At 40.0% G+C, this 23,358-nt stretch overlaps 1 protein-coding gene across 4 annotated transcripts in view; it reads left to right on the top strand.

The window, feature by feature from the left end:
* The window catches only part of ACACA (acetyl-CoA carboxylase alpha), a 172,399-nt gene that overhangs the window by 48,368 nt on the left and 100,673 nt on the right, over positions 1-23,358 (top strand). For 3 of the 4 annotated variants that reach the window (XM_060135650.1, XM_060135647.1, XM_060135648.1), the window contains 7 exons: positions 4,147-4,279; positions 5,593-5,731; positions 14,517-14,626; positions 15,602-15,683; positions 16,851-16,949; positions 19,054-19,160; positions 22,275-22,385. In XM_060135650.1, the coding sequence (XP_059991633.1) occupies positions 4,147-4,279; positions 5,593-5,731; positions 14,517-14,626; positions 15,602-15,683; positions 16,851-16,949; positions 19,054-19,160; positions 22,275-22,385 (781 nt within the window). The remainder of the gene's footprint in view (positions 1-4,146; positions 4,280-5,592; positions 5,732-14,516; positions 14,627-15,601; positions 15,684-16,850; positions 16,950-19,053; positions 19,161-22,274; positions 22,386-23,358) is intronic. The other variant, XM_060135649.1, reaches the window with a different exon arrangement.

Here is a 23,358-nt window from a genome sequence, read left to right as displayed (position 1 = left end):
GAGACATCCCTCCTGGAGCAGTCTGTCCTCCAATTTGAACAATCATCTAGAGAATTCCCTTCTTTTCTGTGTTGGATCCTCTATTTCTTGCATTCCTTGTCTTCCTTTATCTTGGTTTATTTCATCTTTTGGGAAGACAACATTCTCTGATAGCTTCCTGAGAAAAGCTAGGTGAGAGGTAAAGATTTTGAGATCTTTTCTATCTTTCCACTTGATCCTCTTGTTTTTAGCATGGTGCCTAACTTCTGAACATGGCTATATGAAGGATCCCATCTATTTTTTTTAAATCTTTTTAAAAATAAATTTATTTTTGGCTGCATTGGGTCTTTGTTGTTGCACGCAGGCTTTCTCTAGTTGCAGTGAAAGGGGGCTACTCTTCGTTGCGGTGCGCGGGCTTCTCATTGCGGTGGCTTCTCTCATTGTGGAGCACGAGCTCTAGGCATGCGAGCTTCAGTAGTTGTGGCATGCAGGCTCAGTAGTTGTGGCTCACAGGCTCTAGAGCACAGGCTCAGTAGTTGCGGCACATAGGCTTAGTTGCTCCGCAGCATGTGGGATCTTCCCAGACCAGGGATCGAACCTGTGTCCCCTGCATTGGCAGGCGGATTCTTAACCACTGTACCACCAGGGAAGTCCTCATCCCATATTAAAAGTAAGGTATATTTCTGTTTTTCTCCCCTCTTTGATTACAAGTGACCCTCAGGGCATTCCTTTGTTATCTCTAAACTATTGATTAAAATGTATGAACAATCCCTTCCCCACCTTAATTTTATCGATAAAGATTTTGCTTCCCTTTTTGTCTTATACTCAGGCATCTCCTTATTTATCCTAGGTTTATATCTTCTCTGTCTCTCTCTCCCTAAGAAACTGAAAGTTGATCTCTAGGGAGTATGTGTGTGTGTGTGTGTTTAATCTCAGTGTATAGAATTATATAACCATAATTTTTGGTTCAAGACACACTCATTCGTCCATGTGTAACCCACTATTATTTATTTATTTGGTTACTTATTTAGTAATTTTAAAAATAGTGTAAAAAGGAATTTGAAAACCCACCACTTAAAGGTTGATCCTTGGCCATCACCTACATCTTTCTAACCATATGGTCTCTCCTCCATAAACCTTCTCCCTGCTTTCCCCACCCAGGTAGTCATTTCCCTTAATCACATGTTCATCACATTGTTTTGTTTCTCTGTTTACATAGTTTTTTTGTGTCTATATGTATGTCTTAAAAGTATGTATATTTTAGTTTTTAACTTTATGATCTGTTTTTTGTTTTGTTTTGTTTTGTTTTGTTTTTGCGGTACGCGGGCCTCTCACTGTTGTGGCCTCTCCCGTTGCGGAGCACAGGCTCCGGACACGCAGGCTCATCGGCCATGGCTCACGGGCCTAGCCGCTCCGCAGCATGGGGGATATTCCCGGACCGGGGCACGAACCCATGTTCCCTACAACGGCAGGCGGACTCTCAACTGCTGCGCCACCAGGGAAGCCATTTATGATCTGTTTTTAATTTTATAATCTATATATAATATTTGGGAGCTTCTTATATATTAATCATATATCTATACACTTGACTAAGGCCTCCTATTATTTCTAATAATTTGCGGAATCTTTTGTTTTCTATGTAAATTACATCATTCACAAATAAATATAATTTAACTTCCTCCTTGGCAGTCCTCAGGTCTCTAATGTACTTATTAATTTTTTTATTTTATTGCACTTGCTAGGAAATCTAACAGTTTTACATTTATGGATTTTCTAAAATTAAACCATCCTTGCTTACCTGGGACAAACTCAAGTTGGTTGTGGAGTAACATACTTTTTAACTAATATATTGCCTATCCTTGACCCAACACCTATTTAGAATATCGTCTTTAGGAATTTTGCAACTGTGGTCATGAGTAAAGCGGCCCTGGACTTCCCTTTCATGTAACATCTTTGTCTGGTTCTGGTATCGGTATTACTCTAACTGGGGAGTTTTACTTCTTTTTCTACTGTCTGGAAGTTTGGTAGGCTACGATTCTTGAAAGTTCAGTAGAACTTGTCTTTTAAAACCATCTGGGGCTTCCCTGGTGGCGCAGTGATTAAGAATCCACCTGCCAATGCAGGAGACACGAGTTCGAGCCCTGGTCTGGGGAGATCCCACATGCCGCGGAGCAGCTAAGCCCGTGCACCACAACTACTGAGCCTGCGCTCTAGAGCTTTCGAGCCACAGCTACTGAAGCCCACAGGCCTAGAGCCCATGCTCCGCAACAAGAGAAGCCACCACAATGAGAAGCCTGCGCACCCCAACAGAGTAAACCCCGTTCGCCGCAACTAGAGAAAGCCCGCACACAGCAACAAAGACCCAACGCAGCCAAAAATAAATAAATAAGTAAATAAGTAAGTAAATAAATAAATAAACTAAAAATAAAACCATCTGGACCTGGTGTTTCTTTGTGGGAAGGTTTTAATCATACTCTTTTATTTTGAAGAGAGAAATTACTTGAGTGCAAGGTTAGAGTGTAGGAGAAAGGAAGGAAAAATAGAAATAGAAGAAAGCAGCTGTCTGTTAGATAGTGTATCAAGGAGTTTATTTACTATATCCATTATCTCATTCAGTCCTCAAAACACCCTTTCAGAAGGTCTATCAGTGCTGAGTCAAGGTCCAGTCAGGGAAAGAGAAACTGCATTAGGTGTTATAAACAAAAGACATTCAATTGTGAAAATTGGTTACTTGGGTGTTAGAAGAATAAAACAACAAAAAAGACATGCTGAGGTAACCCAAGGTTAATATCTGCAGGAAGCAGCTACCACCCCGCGGGAAGAGGTAGTATTCCCAGAACCTACTAGCTTGGAGAGGGCCCAAGGTGCTTGGAGAGGGGCTGGTGCTTGGACCTCTGGGAGTAAGCTTTGAGTAGCTGGTGCTCAGATCCCTGAGGAGGAGGCCTGGCCTGACAGGTGATTGATAGGCCCAGGCCGGGTAGCCCAGAGGATGAGTGAGCATGGCAGGGCTGGTACTCTGACAGCCAAGGAGCCACAACCCACTGCTCCTTATCCTTCTAAGGGAATGCACCACGGCTATTCCTGAATGCTGAAAGATGCTAGAGACTGGAATTAACTCTGTTTTCCTGTGGAGCAATGCTGATAATAGCTGGAAAATAAGAAGAAAACCCCTTCCTCTCTCTCTCTCTCTCTTTTTTTTTTTTCTTAAACCCTTCTGCCTTCCTATTGGCGGAATCAAACAAGTTTGCATGGTGTTAAGCCCTGTTGTCATAGAGCAGAGCATAAAAGGGTGGGCTTGGAGCTGAGAGACAATAGCTAAAAACCTAGAACAGTGAATACCATACATATTTACAAAGAGAAAAGTGAAGCTTAGCAAGTTTAAGTTATTCGGTGAAGATCTGGAATTTAAAGCAGGCCTGTGCTGTTTCCACCACTATCTAATCTAAAACATCATTGATTGTTAGAGGCACGATTATTGAATGTACCACTGAGAAAAAAAATTCTGCCAGTTAAATAAAGCACACCATCAGCTGTAAGATACATACCAATTTCAGAGATTTTAAAAAGCTAAAAAAAAAGTGTTATCTTAAGGTCAATGAAATATGGTTTATAAATAAATTGCCTTGTAAATGCCTTGTAAATAAATTGTTTTTGGAGTTGTTGATTTTGAAACGTCTATGGCATATCCAAGTAAAACATTTAGTAGGCAGTTAAAAATGTGGAGTTACAGCTCATAAGAAAAATGGAGGTTAGAGATACAGAGGTGAAGGTCATCTGTGTGTCAGAATCATAATCCAGAAACAGGTTTGCTAACTGTTGTGGGTTGTGTTTTTAAGTTTTAACAGTCACTCTGAGTCTGTTATTTATACCATCTCATTTTAGTCTGTTCTTTGCCTATCTCTTTATGATGGCATCTGTTGGTAAATCTTAATATTGTCTTTTATTATTCAGGAACACTTATTTTTTTTCTTGAATTTCCACAAGCAAAGATCATTTTCTTTTCTCTCTTCTCTATAAAAACTATGTTGTCTGCCACCATGCAGTCTTCACAAGGGTGCAATTGGAAGTGCTCTTATAAGTCCGATAGTGAAAAGTAGGTCTCCAGGGGAGATAGATGATGTGAAGAAATCTTATCTGTAGACTTTCATGATTTCTCTATTTTTACAGGTCGAGCATGTCTGGTTTGCACCTAGTAAAGCAAGGTCGAGACCGAAAGAAAATAGACTCACAGCGAGATTTCACTGTAGCTTCTCCAGCAGAATTTGTTACTCGTTTTGGTGGGAATAAAGTGATTGAGAAGGTAAGTTATAACCTGCTAAATTATTTTTTCAAAAGCACATGAGATTTAATGCCTAGATTTGTTGTCTAGATTTGCTCAAAACCGATATTTAAATTGAATTTCTGAGACTGCAGAATTATCCTTTCTGCCTCCCTAGCATCCTATTAAATAATTTCACTATTTTCTGTAATATGTATTTACCAATGGCAATTTAGTCATAACTAAGTAAGAAGATGAGGCAGCGCCCATAAAGCGCTTTTAGAAAGATCTTGCTGTTTTTATGGGGTTGAGTTGCACTGATCTGAGAGGGTATGAGAAATTGATTAGCTTGTGGGGTGGTGGTGAGGAGGTAACATGTCATAACACTGGGTTTAGAGCTAAGGGAATGGAGAGAGTTTCAGAACAGAAGGCTTCAACAAGTTTGATACAGTGTAACCTACTGGGTTCCGCCAGGAATTTGAGATGTTTAGAGGGAATATACCACATGAAATACTTAAAGAGATTACAGGTGTTTTGAAATGTTGTGAGTTAATCTGTGTCACTTTTATCTAAACCATATTGGAGCTGAGAGAATGACTTGGTTGAAATAGCTTGCAGTGATTAAAAGATTAAAGGATGGGGACCTATATTCTCTGTCCTAAAAGTGTTGCTTTAGCGGTGCACTCCTGTTAGTCTTCCAATGAGTAGAGATTACGTGTCTCCCAACCTATGTTATCCTCAGGGTGATGATTGCAAGACAGGCAAGGAGGTGAAAGGTTTGTTTAACAGAGAAGTCTCAGGATCATTGATCCTTCTACGCTTTTTCTTGTGACCGTTCTTTCTGGGGCGGTCTGTACAATTCTAAGGCGTTTGGATTCAGCATTTTGGAGAGAGGTGGTGGTTAGTGTAGGCGTTCTTATACATGTTCAGGACTCTGTGCCTTGTTTCACTACAACAGAGAATAGTGCATGACACTACACTGTTGAATCTTCCTCCAGCCTTATTTATATCCATCTTCCTCCTGACGTTTGTTTCTTCTATTCCCTAAAAGTAGGTATGGTAGAATAATTCGCAAACTCATAAGATTTGAGTAACTGATTTTCCCCTTCAAGAAATGAAGTTAGAAAGGAGTAAGTTTTAGCTGGCACATATTGAAGTATTAGCTTAGCTAACATCTTAAAATATCCCTTGATCATGTGGGAGTTGGTTCCTAAATGCCTAGACCAACAATACAAATTCCTAGTTGAAACTCTGGCTTTTCAGAGGAAGATCTACACAAGTGATTTCATCTCTTTTCCTCTGTCATTGCCTGTCTCTTCTACCTCTCTCCAATTCCCATGTTCCCACTCTACCAGGTTCTCATTGCCAACAATGGCATTGCAGCAGTGAAATGCATGCGGTCTATCCGCCGGTGGTCTTATGAGATGTTTCGAAATGAACGTGCAATTCGATTTGTTGTCATGGTCACACCTGAAGACCTGAAAGCCAATGCAGGTAAGTTATGAACATTAAGAAAGCATCATCCTCAAGCATAAAACATTGAATGGCACAGCCTTTAAGGAGAAGAATGTTAACTCAGGGGGATTCCCAAATCCAAGGATTTCTCTTTTAAAAAGTGTCAATAGTAGGCATAGACAAGGATTGTATTATATTTAACCTCAACGTAGATGCCTGTGTTCTAAGTAAAAATAGGTAGAAATTTAACCAAAGTGTCGATATGGGTTTTCAGTGTTATTTGCTAAGCCACATTCTTTAGCATGTGTCAGTAGAAACGTTTGGAAGGAAATGCTATTTACCTTATGAGTTACATTGAATTTTACAGCATTTTAAGGTTAAGATTGTTTTTTCCCCTCCTCCTGGGAGGGGGAGACCTCTTGGGACCCAAACAGGTTTCACTCTGCAGGCTCTTTGGCATATTCTCTCTGCTTAGATGGTTTTCCATCTGAGAGAGGCAGATAAAGACTATTGGTGTAGCTGAGAGGTCGTGGCTAGTCCTTCCTCTTTATACTTTTTATCACTAAAGTATAATCTCTAAGACAGAGTACCCACAGATAACATTAGCTCTTTATTTTATTTTATTTTTAAAAATTTATTTATTTATTTTTGGCTGCATTGGGTCTTCGTTGCTGCATGCGGGCTTTCTCTAGTTGCAGCGAGCAGGGGCTACTCTTCATTGCGGTGCGTGTGCTTCTCATTGCGGTGGCTTCTCTTGTTGTGGAGCACAGGCTCTAGGCATGTGGGCTTCAGTAGTTGTGGCACGCGGGCTCAGTAATTGTGGCATGCGGGCTCAGTAGTTGTGGCTCGCAAGCTCAAGAGCGCAGGCTCAGTAGTCGTGGCACATGGGCTTATTTGCTCCATGGCATGTGGGATCTTCCCGGACCAGGGCTCGAACCCATGTCCCCCGCATTGGCAGGCGGATTCTTAACTATTGCACCACCAGGGAAGTCCAACATTAGCTCTTTAAAGGGCTGTCTTTTTAAAGCTTTTTTGGTCTTTATATGTACTCTCTATATTGAGACAGTGATATTAAGACTATTCCTAAGGAGTAAGGGTTATTATCTTTAGAAATGAAGAAGGCACCAAATTACTGGAAAATAGATGTTATATGAAATCATTTAGATTGACCCTTCAACACCTCTCAGCTGCAGTTTCGTATATGTGAAAGGAAAATCATGTCTATTTTACTGGATAGTTGTAATGATGAAATTGTGTATAATAAATGTAAAGTACCTTGCATGATTTCTTTTTCCTTGTTTCTCCTTGGTGTTCCTATTAATTCATTCACTCAATGAACATGGAGACCCACAGTTTAATAAGATATGATCTTGCTCTAGGAAACAAATAATTTCAATACAATGAGGTAAGTGCTATAATAGAAATATGCACAGGGTACTGTGGAACACAGAGATGAGCCATCGTAACTCTGGCCCCTGCTCTTGGGTTAAGGGTTAAGAGGGGTTAACAGGGTTAAGAGAGCTTTCTGAAATGGGCTTTACCTAGCCAAGAATGAGTAAGAGTTAGTGAAGCAATTAGGGGGAAGACAAAGGTATTACAGGCAGAAACAACATATATGCAAATGTTTGAAGGTGTGACACAGTGGTTTCTGGAAACTGCAAGTGTCTTGTTAAAGTACAAGACATGATCTAGTATTTGTCAAGGATGGTCTTGTTTTTCATGTTAGCACCATCAACAAAGGCAAAATAATAGATAATGTAGTAATAAGAGCAAGGTGGGGTTTTATTTTGGTGGGGAGACAGGTTTGGAGTACATGTGATACAAGAAGATTCTAGAAGTCCTACAAAAAATTGAATATATTCTTCTAGAACTTAGAAATAATGAGAACTAGAGATTAAGAGTGTACCTTATCAGCAAATATGTGATAGTTAACACTACCTCCTGAAAGATCAGATAGAAAATGAAGAGAAGAGAGTTAAGGATGAAATTTTATAGAAGGACAAAATTTAGGGATAGACTCAGGAAGATAGGCCCATAAACAGTGTTGAGAAGAAATGGTCAGAGAAACAGAAGAGAAAAGCAATGAGAAAAGAGAATTTCAATAAGGAAGGCTCAAAGGTGTCAGTAGTCCAATAAAATAGGAATCAAAATCTGTCTGGCGATTAGCTAATCATTGGTAACCTTTGCAGAAATAGTTTTGGTGGAACAATGTGAGTATGCAGACTAATACAGGAAGATAAGGAATGAATGGGATGAGACATGGAGACAGCCAATGTGGACAAGTTTTTTGAGAATTTTGGATGAGAAGGGAAAAAGGAAAGGCAGTAACTAAAGAGAAATTTGGGGTCAAGAGATAATTTTTATTTTTCAGAATGGAAGAGACTTAGAAATGTTTCTGAGAGGAAGGAGCCAAGGGCAGGGGTGGGGGCCGGGGGGTAGCAGTACACAAGAGAGCTAGAGGAGATGGAAGGGGATGGGATCATGAGCACCAGTGGACAAAAGTACTCATATCTTTTGACTAAGAAAGTCTATTTCCTGGGGTTTATTCTGAGGAACAAAAATCAGTAATGGGGCAAATACATTCATACAGGGATATTCATTGCACTGTTATTTAAAATAACAAGAAACGAGGAATAACTTGTGCCCACCATTAGTGATTAGTTACGTAAAATCTATTGCACCAATTCTATGAAATACCATGCACCCATTAAAAAATATTTTGTGGAGAGGAGCTTCAAGATGGTGGAAGAGTAAGATGTGGAGATCACCTTCCTCCCCACAAATACATCAGAAATACATCTACATATGGAACAACCCCTACAGAACACCTACTGAATGCTGGCAGAAGACCTCAGACCTCCCAGAAGGCAAGAAAGTCCCCACGTACCTGGGTAGGGTAAAAGAAAAAAGAATAAACAGAGACAAAAGGATAGGGATGGGACCTGCACCAGTGGGAGGGAGCTGTGAAGGAGGAAAGGTTTCCACACACTAGGAAGCCCCTTTGCGGGCAGAGACTGCGGGTGGCGGAGGGGGGAAGCTTCGGAGCCACGTAGGAGAGCACAGCAACAGGGGTGCCTAGGACACAGTGGAGAGATTCCTGCACAGAGGATCGGTGCCGACTGGCACTCACCACCCCGAGAGGCTTGTCTGCCCACCTGCCGGGGCGGGCGGGGCTGGGAGCTGAGGCTCGGGCTTCGGTCAGATCCCAGGGAGAGGACTGTCGGCGTGAACACAGCCTGAAGGGGTTAGTGCACCACGGCTAGCCGGGAGGGAGTCCAGGAAAAGGTCTGGAACTGCCAAAGAGGCAAGAGACTTTTTCTTCCCTCTTTGTTTCCTGGTGTGCGAGGAGAGGGGATTCATAGCACCACTTAAAGGAGCTCCAGAGACGAGCGCGAGCCGCGCTGCCCCAGAGACGGGCATGAGACGCTAAGGCTGCTGCTGCCGCCACCAAGAAGCCTGTGTGCAAGCACAGGTCACTATCCACACCTCCCCTCCTGGGAGCCTGTGCAGCCCGCCACTGCCAGGGTCCCGTGATCCAGGGACAACTTCCCCAGGAGAACACACGGTGCGCCTCAGGCTAGTTCAACATCATGCCGGCCTTTATGATCATCTCTATAGATGCAGAAAAAGCTTTCAACAAAATTCAACACCGATTTGTGATAAAAACTCTCCAGAAAGTAGGCATAGAGAGAACTTACCTCAACATAATAAAGGCCATATATGACAAACCCACAGCCAACATCATTCTCAATGGTGAAAAACTGAAACCATATCCACTAAGATCAGGAACAAGACAAGGTTGCCCACTCTCACCACTATTATTCAACATAGTTTTGGAAGGTTTAGCCACAGCAATCAGAGAAGAAAAAGAAATAAAAGGAATCCAAATCAGAAAAGAAGAAGTAAAGTTGTCACTGTTTGCAGATGACATTATACTATACATTGAGAATGCTAAAGACTCTACCAGAAAACTCCTAGAGCTAATCAATGAATTTGGTAAAATAGCAGGGTGCAAAATTAATGCACAGAAATCTCTTGCATTCCTATACACTAATGATGAAATATGGGAAAGAGAAATTAAGGAAACGCTCCCATTTACCATTGCAAGAAAAAGAATAAAATAACTAGGAATAAACCTACCTAAGGAGATGAAAGACCTGTACGCAGAAAACTATAAGACACTGATGAAAAAATTAAAGATGATGCAAACAGATGGAGAGATATACCATGTTCTTGGATTGGAAGAATCAACATTGTGAAAATGACTATACTACCCAAAGCAATCTACAGATTCACTCCCTATCAAACTACCACTGGCATTTTTCACAGAACTAGAACAAAATATTTCACAATTTGTATGGAAACACAAAAGACCCCAAATAGCCAAAGCAATTTTGAGAAAGAAAAGGGAGCTGGAGGAATCAGGCTCCTGGACTTCAGACTATACTACAAAGATACAGTAATCAAGACAGTATGGTACTGGCACAAAAACAGAAATATAGATCAATGGAACAGGATAGAAAGCCCAGAGATAAACCCATGCACATATGGTCACCTTGCCTTTGTTAAGGAGGCAAGAATATACAGTGGAGAAAAGACAGCCTCTTCAATAAGTGGTACTGGGAAAACTGGACAGCTACATGTAAAAAAATGAAATTAGAACATGCCCTAACACCATACACAAAAATAAACTCAAAATGGATTAAAGATCTAAATGTAAGGCCAGACACTATCAAACTCTTAGAGGAAAACATAGGCAGAACACTCTATGTCATAAATCACAGCAAGATCCTTTTTGACCCAGCTCCTAGAGAAATGGAAATAAAAACAAAAATAAACAAATGGGACCTAACGAAACTTCAAAGCTTTTGCACAGCAAAGGAAACCATAAACAAGACGAAAAGACAAACCTCAGAATGGGAGAAAATATTTGCAAATGACAAAGGATTAATCTCCAAAATTTACAAGCAGCTCATGCAGCTCAATATCAGAAAAACAGACAACCCAATCCAGAAATGGGCAGAAGACCTAAATTGACATTTCTCCAAAGAAGATATACAGATTGCCAAAAAACACATGAAAGAATGCTCAAGGGCTTGCCTGGTGGCGCAGTGGTTGACAGTCCGCCTGCCGATGCAGGGGACGCGGGTTCATGCCCTGGTCCAGGAAGATCCCACGTGCTGCGGAGTGGCTGGGCCCGTGAGCCATGGCCACTGAGCCTGTGCGTCCGGAGCCTGTGCTCCGCAACGGGAGAGGCCACAACAGTGAGGGGCCCGCTTACCGCAAAAAAAAAAAAAAAAAAAAAGAATGCTCAACATCATTAATCATTAGAGAAATGCAAATCAAAACTACAATGAGGGCTTCCCTGGTGGCGCAGTGGTTGAGAGTCTGCCTGCCGATGCAGGGGACACAAGTTCGTGCCCCAGTCTGGGAAGATCCCACATGCCGTGGAGCGGCTGGGCCAGTGAGCCATGGCTGCTGAGCCTGCACATCCAGAGCCTGTGCTCTGCAACGGGAGAGGCTACAACAGTGAGAGGCCCGCGTACTGCAAAAAAAAAAAAAAAAAAAACACTACAATGAGATATCATCTCATACTGGTCAGAATGGCTGTCATCAAAAAATGTACAAACAATAAATCCTGGAGAGGGTGTGGAGAAAAGGGAACCCTCTTGCACTGTTGGTGGGAATGTAACTTGAGACAGCCACTATGGAGAACAGTATGGAGGTTCCTTAAAAAACTAAAAATAGGGGCTTCCCTGGTGGCGCAGTGGTTGAGAGTCCGCCTGCCGATGCAGGGGACACGGGTTTGTGCCCTGGTCCGGGAAGATCCCACATGCTGCGGAGTGGCTGGGCCCGTGAGCCATGGCCGCTGAGCCTGCGCTGCCGGAGCCTGTGCTCCGCAACGGGAGAGGCTACAACAGTGAGAGGCCCATGTACCACACACACACAAAAAAAAACTAAAAAAAAAAAAACCTAAAAATAGAACTATCATACGACCCAGCAACCCCACTACTGGGCATGTACCCTGAGAAAACCATAATTCAAAAAGAGTCATGTACCAAAATGTTCATTGCAGCTCTATTTACAATAAGCAGGACATGGAAGCAACCTAAGTGTCCATCAACAGATGAATGGATAAAGAAGATGTGGCACATATATACAATGGAATATTACTCAGCCATAAAAAGAATCAAAATTGAGTTATTTGTAGTGAGGTGGATGGACCTAGAGTCTGTCATACAGGGTGAAGTAAGTCACAAAGAGAAAAAAAAACAAAAACCATATGCAAACACATATATATGGAATTAAAAAAAAATGGTCATGAAGAACCTAGGGGCAAGACGGGAATAAAGATGCAGACCTACTAGAGAATGTACTTGAGGCTACTGGGAGGGGTAGGGTAAGCTGGGACAAAGTGAGAGAGTGGCATCGACATATATACACTACCAAACTTAAAATAGCTAGTGAGAAGCAGCTGCATAGCACAGGGAAGTCAGCTCGGTGCTTTGTGACCACCTAGAGGGGTGGGATAGGGAGGGTGGGAGGCAGGGAGATGCAAGAGGGAAGAGATATGGGGACATATGTATATGTATAACTTATTCACTTTGTTATAAAGCAGAAACTAACACACCATTGTAAAGCAATTATACTCTAATAAAGATGTTAAAAAAATCAATAAAAACATAAAAAAAAATTTTGTGGGATAACATTTATTGGTCTGAGTGCATTCTGACAAATTGTTACACTGTTTATCTATTACTGTGTAACAGTATTACCACAAATTTAACAACTTAAAACAATGGACATTTATTACCTCACAGTTTCTGTAGCTGGATCTTCTGCTTCAGGTTATCACAAGGTTGCCATCAGCATTCAGCTGGGGCTGCAGTCTCATCTGAGGCTGACTTGGGATGGATCTGTTTTCAAACTAACATGGTTGTTGACACCATTCAGTTTTCTGTTTGGACTGAGGACCTGATTGTGTTGCTGGTTGTTGGCTAGAGACTGCTCTTGGCTCCTTGTCACGTGGGCCACCCCAAAATGACTGCCTGCTTCCTCAAAGCCATCAAGGGAAAGTGTCCCAGTAAGATTGGCTACATTCTTATGCAGTGTTAGTTTGGAAGTGACATCTCCTCATCTTTGCCATATTCTCTTGGCTAAAAGCAAGTCATAGATTGTGCCCACGCCCAAGGAGAGGGGATAACTTAAGATATGAATACCTGGAGACTTGGGATCATGGGTCTGTCCATCACAATTGCTTAGAAAAAAGTTGGCTGTAAGGAGACTGATAGCATGATATAATAGAAAGAAAGTACATTGTGTAGAGTCAGAGAAAAAAACAAAGGTGTAATGACATATACCAAAACAGCCATCTGGTTACCTCCATGAGTGGTAGTTAAAGACAAGCGATAACCTAGAAAAACATGTGAACAGCAAAGAGTTTCTACCTGTAATATGAGCACAAGACACCCTTCAAAAGAAAATGAACAGAGAACACGAATAGATAGTCCATAAAAGAAGAATTTAAAAGGAACAATAAACACATGAAAAGAGATTCAATTCCAATGATAATCAAAGAAATGCAAACCAAAACAATAATAGATTGCGATTTTTAAAAATTTATAGGACTGGCAAAATTTCAAATTGATCATACCCAGTATAGTTGAGAGTATAGGCAATTTGGCACCCCCATTGCAAGTGAGAGTCTGAAGTGGTTTGGTTAGTATGGGAAGATATCCACAATATATTAAATTGGTTAGCAGTTTATGGTTTCTAGTATATCAAAGCATGAACTGATTATCTCTGAGTCGTGAGACAATGGGTGGTTTTGACTTTTAAAAAACAGCACATCCTGATATATTTTCTAAATTTTTAAATAATCAGCACGCTTTCCCTCATAATCAGAGAGAATGATACACCTGTTTTTATTCTGAACAAACTGTTAGGGCCTCATATCTTACTCTGAGTGGAATTTTTAAAGAAGGACTTAAAACTTTTAAAAATTAAGAGCACAAGATAAGAAACATAATAAATATGGTGGAGATGGACCTTGAGAAAGTTATTTAACTGCTCCAAGCCATAATTCCCTGTAAAGCGGTTGCTAATAATACATGTTATATATGATTATTGAGGATGAAATGAAATAATATATATAAAGTGCTTAGTACAGTCCCTGCACATTGTAGCTGCTCTGCCACAGTTACTGCCAGAAAAGGAAAAGAGAAACATCAGGTGACAGATTTGAAAGGGGATACTGAGCCAAAAAAAAAAAAAAAAAGTAAGGAGGGAAAGAAGTTATCTTTTTAAAATATCTTTCCATCCAGATAAAGGTTTTTCAAGCACTTGATAGACTCCTATAACTAACCTTTCCTGTTTAGCCAGTCTACAGACCCTCCAGACTCTACCCTGTTTCCCCATTCTGTCCCAGCTTTACACCAGGAAAAGGGCTTTCTCAGAATATAGTTCAAGTTAAAGATAAAAGGTGTCACTGAGCTTTTTCTCAGAATATAATAATGGGCCTCTTAAGTGACAGATACATCATCCTTGATATAGGGATCATAAAAACCCTTTGAAGAGGTCACATGGTGAAAAGTTTGAGACCTGCTGTTTTAGTAGTATAAGAGCTCCTAACTATGAGATTACCATTTTTAGTACTGTGACTTAACAAAGAGACTCCAAATAAATGGTTCTGGGAATTACCCCATTAATACAGTTTGTCCTGTGGTTACGTATGATGGTACCTGTCCTTTACACAGTTTTTGCTCTGCTGTTACATTTCTGAAAATAAAGCATGTGTTCTCTGTTAATTTGCTTGTGTTTTCAGAATACATTAAGATGGCAGATCATTATGTGCCAGTGCCAGGAGGACCAAACAACAACAACTATGCAAATGTGGAATTAATTCTTGACATTGCTAAAAGGATCCCAGTACAAGTAAGAGAGGCCAGCGTCTCCTCGAAATCCAAATTCAGCCTTTTTTTAAAAAAAAATTTTTCTGGGAGTATAGTTGATTTGCAATGTTGTATTTCTGTTGTAGAGCAAAGTGAAATCAGTTATACATAAACATCTATCCACTCTTTTTTAGATTCTTTTCCCACAGAGGCCATTACAGGGTATTGAGAAGAGTTTCCTTTGCCAAATTCAGCCGTTTTACAGTTGGGCACAAGGGGATAGCCAGTGAAGAACTTTTAATTTTACATAAAGCATCTTTGTTGAACGTTGGTAAAAGCCTTTATATGGGATATAACAGACAGGGAAAGGAAAGATGGAAAGAATGGAATGAGCCAACATAAAGTAAATGTAATCCAAACAAGAGGTTTGTAAGGGTCTTTCAGAGATTATTCTATCCATTTCACCTTCAAACCTCCTAGTAAGTAAAAGTTGCCTGTTTCCAGTGGAATACTCTTAGTCCAGAATATGGTAGAGTAGAAGGAGGTTGTTTCTTCCCTATCACATTGTGTTAAGGAGTTTAGGGTAAGTGTCTTAAAGCCCAAAGAGAAAAAAACTCGGGATTTGTCTGGCAGTATAACCACTAGATATAAAGGTGGAGTTGGGTGGCCAAAGTAATTCAATCTGTGGAAGAAAACCAACATTTCTACAAGAGGCTCTATAGAGTCTAGTTGAAAGGCTATGAACTGAGTTTCCTAAAGAGCAACAATACTAGCTGGTTCTTAATATCAGTTTCAACCTGTTTTTGACCTCTTCAGAGGTTTTACCACAATGGACTGCTTATTGTTGTTCTGTGAAAAGTTTGCCAAGAATCAGGCATAGAAGCTGAATTAGGCATTAGGCTGCCATGGAGCTCTTGTACCTCATGGAGCAGGGCCAGTCTTGGTAGAAAGTAATACAGTTTATCATGTTCTTTTTAGTATGAATTTTAAGAATGAATCATATTGTGTTCCCTTGTAGGCAGTTTGGGCTGGCTGGGGTCATGCTTCTGAGAATCCTAAGCTCCCAGAACTTCTTTTGAAAAATGGCATCGCCTTCATGGGTAAGCCTTTCTGACATACTGTTCCTGCCTTTCTGTTTCTCTCTGTCATTTTGGCACTGGGCTCTTAGTTTTCATCAGTCAGCAGCTCTCCAAGTAACCCTTTTCTTCATTTCTTTTTCTTTTTTTTTTTTCTTTTAACCCATCATCATTTCTTACATCTTGCATCTTTTTTGTGTGTGTGTGTGTGTGATACGCGGGCCTCTCACTGTTGTGGCCTCTCGCGTTGCGGAGCACAGACTCCGGATGCTCAGGCTCAGCCGCCATGGCTCACGGGCCCAGCCACTCCGCGGCATGTGGGATCTTCCCAGACTGGGGCACAAACCCGTGTCCCCTGCATCAGCAGGCGGACTCTCAACCACTGCGCCACCAGGGAAGCCCATATCTTGCATCTTGATTGTGTTTTTTGTCCCCAGATTCTTTTCTATGAGATATGGAGGAGGCTCTGATTTCCAGAACACTGGCCTTTAAAAACTTGGCCATTAACGTTAAGAAAACATGTGGAGAAATGACCTATTTTTATATAGAAAAGATAATTGAATACTTAGGATACGCTGACAGTGTGCCCTTAAATATGAATCATTTCTTTCACATTTAAGCATATAGATTATATTCCTATAAGAGAGCTATTTCTTCTGACTTATCTGCTATCCTATACGGAGAGAAAATTTGAGGTTATATGGCTCAAAGTGTCTCTATCTCTGCAATGATGATTATGCTTTGTAAAGCCTATTAAAGATAAATCTTCTGTTTGGGTTTCCATAAGACCAAGGAGAGTATAATATTTTAAACTTGAACACCAAAACTTTATTGTCCTTACTTCAGGATATTGGTTAAAAAAAAAAAAAAGAAAGACTTTGTTAATATGGTAAAGTTGGATCATGACAGATGATAAAATCAGAGTTAACATTTGTCAGGAATTTAATTCAGCATATATTTATATATATTGAATTCTCCCTGAATGCAAAAATTTACCACATTAGGTTCTATGAAGGGTACAAAGATGAGCCAAAACATAGTAGTCCCCATAATCAAGTTTCTGATGTTGATGATATGTGCTGTAGGGGATACAAGACAAATACAAAAATAATTATATGGAAGACAAAATACATGTGACAGAAACGAGGCCAAAATGTTACAGTCAGGGTTCTTTCCTTGTCTTGTTTTCAGGTCCTCCAAGCCAGGCCATGTGGGCTTTGGGGGATAAGATTGCATCTTCCATAGTGGCTCAAACTGCAGGTATCCCAACTCTTCCATGGAGTGGCAGTGGTAAGAAATTATTTGTTTGTATCTTGAAGTGTAGAAAAGCTCGGTAGAATATTTGGGACTGTGGCCTTGGGGCTTAAGCCTGCTTTAAAATGTGTTGGATATTTGACAGAAATAGAATACACATTAATTAATGGTATCTTGTATCTCCTGGCTTAATTGTTGTACCTGTGATTTTATCATGTCTTAAGAATGTAAATTTTGTACCAGGTATGTAGTTGCTAAATTGTAATGTAAATGATCTTGGGACTTAATTTGGAGAAACTCTGAGAAAACTCATCTGGTTCTGTGGATTCAGATCTACTCTGGGTAGGCTAGAATCTTCCTCAGAGATGGACTTCTTAGGTGGAATAGGCCTTTGAACCTGGGAGGTGACTGGAATCACTAAGAAAAAACTAAAACCCACCTACTCAGATGCTTGCCTGCCAGTATTCATTTTTCTTCCTTCCTTCCTTCCTTCCTTCCTTCCTTCCTTCCTTCCTTCCTTCCTTCCTCCCTTTGTTTCTCTCTTTCTCTCTCTCTCTCCCTCCCTCCCTCCCTCCCTTCCTTCCTTCCTTCCTTCTTCCTTCTTTCTTTTTTTCTTTCTTCCTTCCTTCCTTTCTTTCTCTTTCTGTTTATTTAATCTTTATTTTAAAAATTTTATATTGGAGTATAGTTGATTAACAATGTTGTGTTAGTTTCAGGTGTACAGCAAAGTGATTCAGTTATGCATATACATGTATCTGTTCTTTTTTTAATACATTTATTTATTTTATTTATTTATTTTTGGCTGTGTTGGGTCTTCGTTGCTGCACACGGGCTTTCTCTAGTTGCGGCGAGTGGGGGTTACTCTCCGTTGCGGTGTGCAGGCTTCTCATTGCGGTGGCTTCTCCTGCTGTGGAACACAGTCTCTAGGCGCGCGGGCTTCAGTGGTTGTGGTACATGGGCTCAGTAGCTGTGGCGCACGGGCTTAGTTGTTCTGCGGCATGTGGGATTTTCCCGGACCAGAGATCGAACCTGTGTCCCTTGCATTGGCAGGCGGATTCTTAATCATTGGGCCACCAGAAAAGTCCCTCTTTTCTTTTTTGCCAGTGTTTTCTTGATTTGAGCCCACAGTCTATTGATGATTTGTTTTGCTTGTTTAATACATTCAACCTCTCATTTGCCCTTGATGCAGAAAAATGAGGTCCATAATCAACCTTTCTTTTAGACATGCAGAAGGATGAATTTTTTGTAAAAATGATTTATTCTTGACGAATCTCTTGAAGAGTGCATTGTGAATTATTATAGCTGATAACAATATGAACTTCTGTTTTTTGGTACTGAAGCACAGAGAGCAAACATACACTAAAACCTCTTCCGAATAGGAACTACCATTGTCTTGAGTCAGAACAGATGTGAACTCTTGTTACTCTGGCTCTCCAGGGGGATTGCAATATCCTCTCCAGACCGGCTGGGTCAAACAGTTTAAAATAAAACATTGAATTTGTTCTTGTTTGAGTGGAGAGGCTATACCATTCCCTTTGTGGCTGAGTACAGGGACATTCAGGGAGTATGGAATCATGACTCTGCTGAGGCCAATAAAACCGCCATTTCCATTTCCAAGAGTTCATAAAGATTGAATTATTTCTCAGACCTCTGGCCCTGAAGCAGCCCTGAACACACACATCGAAGGTATTTTGCCTGCTGAGTTTATGTGAGAAGTCTGACGTGCTTTTTTGTTTGTTTGTTTTGTCTTGTATGTCCTTGCATTTTTTTAAATTGCTGCTTGTTAGCTCTCTTGGCTTTCTCCAGCAACAGAACCCAGGTGGCCAGGTGTTGCTATAGATAAATCCTGCTAACTCCAAGGACTGATCAGGTTTTATGGTATCCTTCTTTCTCCCATCTACCCTCAATTTTGGATAAATATGAAAGCATTTTAAAGAAGGTACTGGTGGTCCAGTGGTTAGGATTCGGCACGTTCACTGCCATGGGCCTGCGTTTAATCTCTGGTTGGGAAACTTAAGATCCTGCAAGCCATGTGGCACTGCCAAAAAAACAGTGGGGGGAAGTAAAGAAGGTATAAGCAGAAAACTGACAAAAACAGAAGCTTTTGTAGCTGCTTTTAAGTCACTGTTATCTATTGCAGGTCTTTGTGTGGACTGGCATGAAAATGATTTTTCAAAACGTATCTTAAATGTTCCTCAGGAACTATATGAAAAAGGTTGTGTGAAGGATGTGGATGACGGGCTGAAGGTAAGTTACTAACTCTAGGGAGTGATGTTTTTCAACGGACCACTTACAGTCCCAAATACAGGGATTTGGAGCCTGGTTCATGATATACACCCATGATGGCATTAGGGTTGTAAGACCAGGAGGTATAGTTTATAGAATGAGGAATTGACCTACGTTTCACAAAAATAATTTAAATTTGTTTTGAAGCAAGCCGTTCACCTGGACAGAACATTTCTTAGGTGGTTAAATCAGAGCTTTAAGGAGGTTCTGATTCTATTCTCTACCACCTGTTAGTATTTGTGTGCATGCAGGGGGAGTTGGGGGCAAACAACACTTTTTGCCCTACTTGAGTTCAGAACCAAGAAGCCGGGCAGAGAGGGATCAAAATGTCAGCTTTATTATGAATAGAGATGATGGTGAAAATGGTTTAAGTGTGTAGCAACAGTCAGATTCGTAAACTGAATGTCAGTTAAGCAGGCTCACTCACTGGTTACTGGTGGTGTGAATAACCACAGAGGCAGAGCTTTTGCCATTCAGTTTATTGTATGACTGAGAGCTGGCAAAGAGCATATGTTCTCTGTATGAGCTGATCCCAAAGGGGAAAAGGCTGAGCTATACATGCTCAGTTTCTCCTTCCAAACTGACCAATCACAGAATTCATTCTTTTTCCCTTGAGGAGGAGTGAGGGAGAGAGCTGATAGAGGCTGAAACTATTACTCTAATTATTGTCTGTCCATGTAGAAACATGAACCCAAGCAAAAGGAGGTCGGCTCTCTAACATTACTTTTTCTTTCTTCATAGTTCTCTCCAGTTTGTTCCCCTTTCACTTTTTAATTAGTTGGAAGTGTCAGCTATGCCTCCAAGGAGATAATGAAAGAGCCTATATTTTAGAAAAACACACTACTCTTGTTTGACTTGTATGTTATAAATTCAGGAGGAACACTGAATGCTCAACTAATTTTGCTCTGTTGTTTGCATTTCAAGTTAAGCATCCTGTAATCTCCTTAATAAGAAGAATTAATATTTCTAATTGAATTGCTAATGCTATGTTCTATTTGATATAATTTGCAAACGAGTAGAAGCCCTTTGTAGGAAATTAGCTATTTTGCTTATCAGTTAAAATTCCTTTTTTTCCTGGTTATAAACATAAAATTTTCTGGTAGAAAATTTGGAAAGTAAGAAAAGAGATGATAAAACCCATAAGCCCAGCATCCAAAGATAAGTCTTGTTAACATATTCATATATTTTCTTCCAGCCTTTTTTGATTCATATAATGATAATCTTTATTAGTAGATTCCCATAACTATAATTATTATGATAATTGTAAAATTAGGGTCTTACTATATACATTGTTTTTGTAATCCTAGGTTTTTTTCTACCTATACATAAGCATTTTCCTCGTGGCATTAAAATTCTTCTAAAATATTTTAAATGGATGACCTGTGCCTAGAGCTTTTATATATTTTTAAAAGGCCTGCCTTTTTCTTATATCATGTGGGCTATGTATTTATTATTATTATTTTTTGGCTGCGTTTTGTCTTCGTTGCTGCTCACGGGCTTTCTCTAGTTGTAGCGAGCGGGGTCCACTCTTTGTTGTGATGCATGGGCTTCTCACTGCGGTATCTTCTCTTGTTGCGGAGCCCGGGCTCTAGGTGCATGGGCTTCAGTAGTTGTGGCACACGGGCTCAGTAGTTGTGGCTCGCGGGCTCTAGAGTGCAGGCTCAGTAGTTGTGGCACACGGGCTGAGTTGTTCTGTGGCATGTGGAATCTTCCCAGACCAGGGCTCGAACCTGTGTCCCCTGCATTGGCAGGCAGATTCTTAACCATTGTGCCACCAGGGAAGCCCCCCCTATTTTTTTTTAAGTCTTTCTCACAACTGTGGCTGTTTCTTCATTTATCACCCAGTGATTGAGTTCATCATGCTAATTTTGTTTATAAGCATAGAAGTGAATAGTTAAGAGAGTTGAGAAGAGATGGGACTGTGAGTGAAGGATTTTCATGCGTAATCTACTGACAAAAATTAAAATGTGAAATGGTCTTTTTCTGGTGACACGTTTTTTAGATATTGTTACAACGTAAACCGTGAAAGACTGGAATGTTTTGACAAAGGAATGACTCAGTTATTTTAAACTTTTGGTTAACTTTTCCCCAATTTACTTTTTGCCTTAACTATAATATGGACATCTTCCATATCGCTGCATGTAAAGGCTACCTCATTCCTTTAATAATTGCATAGTAGTCTAGTAAATAGGTATATCTTGATTTAACTGGGTCTTTACTTAATGGATATATAATTAAATATTCAAAAAGTTTTGGGATCGTCACCTGATCATTATAAAATACTGTAAATGTGAAAAGCACATTTAGAGCATGTGTTGAAAATTAGTTTTCTGACTACTTTCATTAATATTTTTGTATCTTGCTATTTTTATCTTTATCAAAAAGTTGAGTGAGAAAAATTTCTGGATATGTGAGATTCCTGATTTGTTGAGTCTTACATGTTGTCGGAGGGTCAGAAGCTGTGCTGAGGCCATCAGCTTATAATAAGTGAACTGTGTATGTCTTTTTGTCTTTTTTTTAAATAAAAATTATGGAATAAAGACAGAAAGTGTATACTCTGGTAACTTGAAAATAAAATAAAATAAAATAAAAATTATGGGTAATACGACAAATTCCTGCATCTTATGAGAAATTCTAATAATACAGAAATATGTACAGTAAAAAGTGAAAGTTTATATCTACTCATCTTCCTTTTATAAATCACTGCTGGTGGATTTTCTAGACTTGTTTTTTTATACTTACATAGGTAAGTGTGTGAATGCATACGTAATTATACATATAGTTTTACTTTGTTTTTGATCTATATGGGATTATCTTAGATTGAAACATACAAAATTGCCAATATTCAACCATTTTTTTACCTACCAAAAAAATGCAATTTCTTCTTGTTCAACCCAATAGTACAAGTATTACTCAGGTACTTTTTTTTCCCACCTAATAGTATATCTTCAGGATCTTTCTATTTTGCTATATATAGACCTACCAAATGACAGCATTTTTAAAGGGAGAAAATGCCAGTTTTCTCCTTCCCTACTAATACCATTCTCACTTCCATTTTTCTCTTTCTTCTTGAAGGCAGCGGAGGAAGTTGGATATCCAGTAATGATCAAGGCCTCGGAAGGAGGAGGAGGGAAGGGGATCAGAAAAGTCAACAATGAAGATGACTTCCCTAACCTCTTCAGACAGGTAGAGTACAAGCTGTCGTTATTTATTGGAACTAACATGTATATCAGAGATGCATGTAATTTGGATGTCCAGAAAATATTTAGATTTTTTTGTCTACAGCTAATCTTGTCTTTCTTTCTAGCCTCTACCTGCTTATTAGCAGGGGAAAAGAATTAATAAAATGTCCAGTTCAATTTAAGGTTTTATTCATTTACGTAATACAAGCAGTAGAGTTATTCTGTCTTATATAAAATTGCTCAGTTTCTCAGATAGCTCTTCTGCATATGGTTTGTGTGGCTCATAGGAACTCATAGTAACAAGCAAGAGTCAGTACCTTTCTGCATTTTTGTGTCCCTCTTCTGCTGGCACGTTAGACAATGTATGTGACACGGTTAATTCCTGATCTGGATGCTCTTGGTCTGGCCTCACTCAAGCTCTTTGATTGACTTCACCTCACTTCAGTTCAAATTGGCTGCAGACTCCTGAGTTTCTGTCATGTGTTCTGTCCTGTACTGCATGGTCACCACACCCTGGCACAGGGACCCTGTGGCAGGCGCATGTTCTATGAGAACGGAGGGTGGCTCAGGAAAGCTAAACCTAGGCTTTCTCTTTGCCTAATCCTCTGATTTGCAGCCAAGGATGTGGCCATACTACAAGTTGGTCGTGGAGGCCAAAGAAATGATTTCTTTTCAGAATCTTAGAGAAAGAATCCGAAGACAGGAGTCTCTTTTTCCTGCCCTCACAGTTACCATTACATACTTGACTCACTTCTTTTTTTCTCCTACCAATACCCAGAAAAAGGAAAATTGGGACACCTTCTGGCCTTTTCACTTTCCTAGCTTCCCACTTTTTCTTATTTTTCCCAGCATCTTTTACTTTGTACCATCTTTTACTAGTACCCCTAGCTGCATATTATTTGCCCTTTTTTTTTTTTTTTTTTAAAACCATTCAGCACCAAACTTTTTGCTTCATTGTCATGAGCTAAAGAGAAAAA

The sequence above is a fragment of the Lagenorhynchus albirostris genome, chromosome 20 (genome assembly GCF_949774975.1).
Source record: "Lagenorhynchus albirostris chromosome 20, mLagAlb1.1, whole genome shotgun sequence".
NCBI lineage: Eukaryota > Metazoa > Chordata > Mammalia > Artiodactyla > Delphinidae > Lagenorhynchus > Lagenorhynchus albirostris.
The sequence above is the reverse complement of the archived record's forward strand: the minus strand, read 5'-3'. Positions and strand labels throughout refer to the sequence as shown.